This window comes from Phalaenopsis equestris, unplaced genomic scaffold (assembly GCF_001263595.1).
Source record: "Phalaenopsis equestris unplaced genomic scaffold, ASM126359v1 Scaffold218760, whole genome shotgun sequence".
Classification (NCBI taxonomy): Eukaryota; Viridiplantae; Streptophyta; class Magnoliopsida; order Asparagales; family Orchidaceae; genus Phalaenopsis; species Phalaenopsis equestris.
The window spans coordinates 301,873-302,962 of NW_018237177.1; the positions used below are offsets into that span (position 1 = coordinate 301,873).

The 1,090-nt window shown below is 37.1% G+C and overlaps 1 protein-coding gene across 1 annotated transcript; it reads right to left on the reverse strand.

Moving 5' to 3' along the window:
* Nucleotides 1-139: 139 nt before the first annotated feature.
* On the reverse strand, nucleotides 140-581 carry LOC110037335 (putative glutaredoxin-C14). The gene has a single exon (XM_020741963.1). The coding sequence runs from the start codon at nucleotides 553-555 to the stop codon at nucleotides 244-246; it is 312 nt and encodes a 103-aa protein (XP_020597622.1). The 5' UTR covers nucleotides 556-581; the 3' UTR covers nucleotides 140-243.
* Nucleotides 582-1,090: the final 509 nt, after the last annotated feature.

Consider the following 1,090-nt stretch of genomic DNA (forward strand, 5'->3'; position numbering starts at 1 on the left):
ATATATATATATATATATATATATATATATATATGTATATAAAGTATGTATATATAGTGTTTGTATTAATTATTTTTTTTCATTTTATTTCAATATAAGAACATCAACAAAAACTATTCTCCATGGATTACTTGATCCCTAAAAGCAAACATTCATAGTGCATGTGGAATGTATCCTTATTTATGTCGCACATCAAAAGGCCTTCCAATCTCTCAACATATCTAAAACATAAGTTCCATTACGCTAGAGCCAGAGAGCCCCTGCATCCTTGAGAAGCTTTACCAGCTTGCCGCCAAGATGCAGAGACATGACTTTATCTGTAGATCCTATCAATCTCCCTCCGATAAACACCACTGGAACTGGGGGATTTCGTCCAATGAGGCCCGCCAGTGCGCTTCCCATTTCCTTCCCCTGAGCCTCCTCGTCCAGCTCATGTACGTCGACGTTAACGCCCAGATCAAAGAACAGACTCTTCACCGTGTAACTCATGCAGCATGAGCTCAGGCTGAAGATCACCACTGGCCTTTTGGACACCAAACTCTTCACCTCCTCCATTGCCACTTGTTTTAGTTTCAGAAAGAAAGCCAATGTTGTTTATGGCAGGACTTGTTTGTGTATACTTATATATAGCATGCATGGAAAAGATGCATTTTGTAGTAAAGCTCAACTTTATGGTTTGATGGATAGATTTGAATGTGTCAGAAAGTTCTGACTTGTATATGGATGAGGGGATGAGCTTTGTTGAGCTTTAGTTTTGTTGAAACTGGCAAGGATTTAAGAGATTGTGGAATTTTTGGAATATTTGGGAGATAGCACATGAGAAAAAGATGTTGAGGCTTCGGCCGTTTCAAGATAAGATTTTGATTCTTTTCTTATTTTGATGTTAGACATTTGATGCTAAAGTGACAGCCCCGTTAATATAAGCATGAGATTCCTTATACTTTGGACGGCATCCAAAAAATATATTTATCACTGTTCACAAATTATAATGGTGACTCCAAGAAGTGCAACCTTGAAATACTATTCATGTCATCATATTTAAACTTCAATGCTATATAGCTGAATGCAGGATATGTTGTCAAATATCATA

Bases quoted from the DNA above. Each gene is read 5' to 3' on its own strand.
- LOC110037335 (XM_020741963.1), bottom strand. From the start codon at position 555: ATGGAGGAGGTGAAGAGTTTGGTGTCCAAAAGGCCAGTGGTGATCTTC.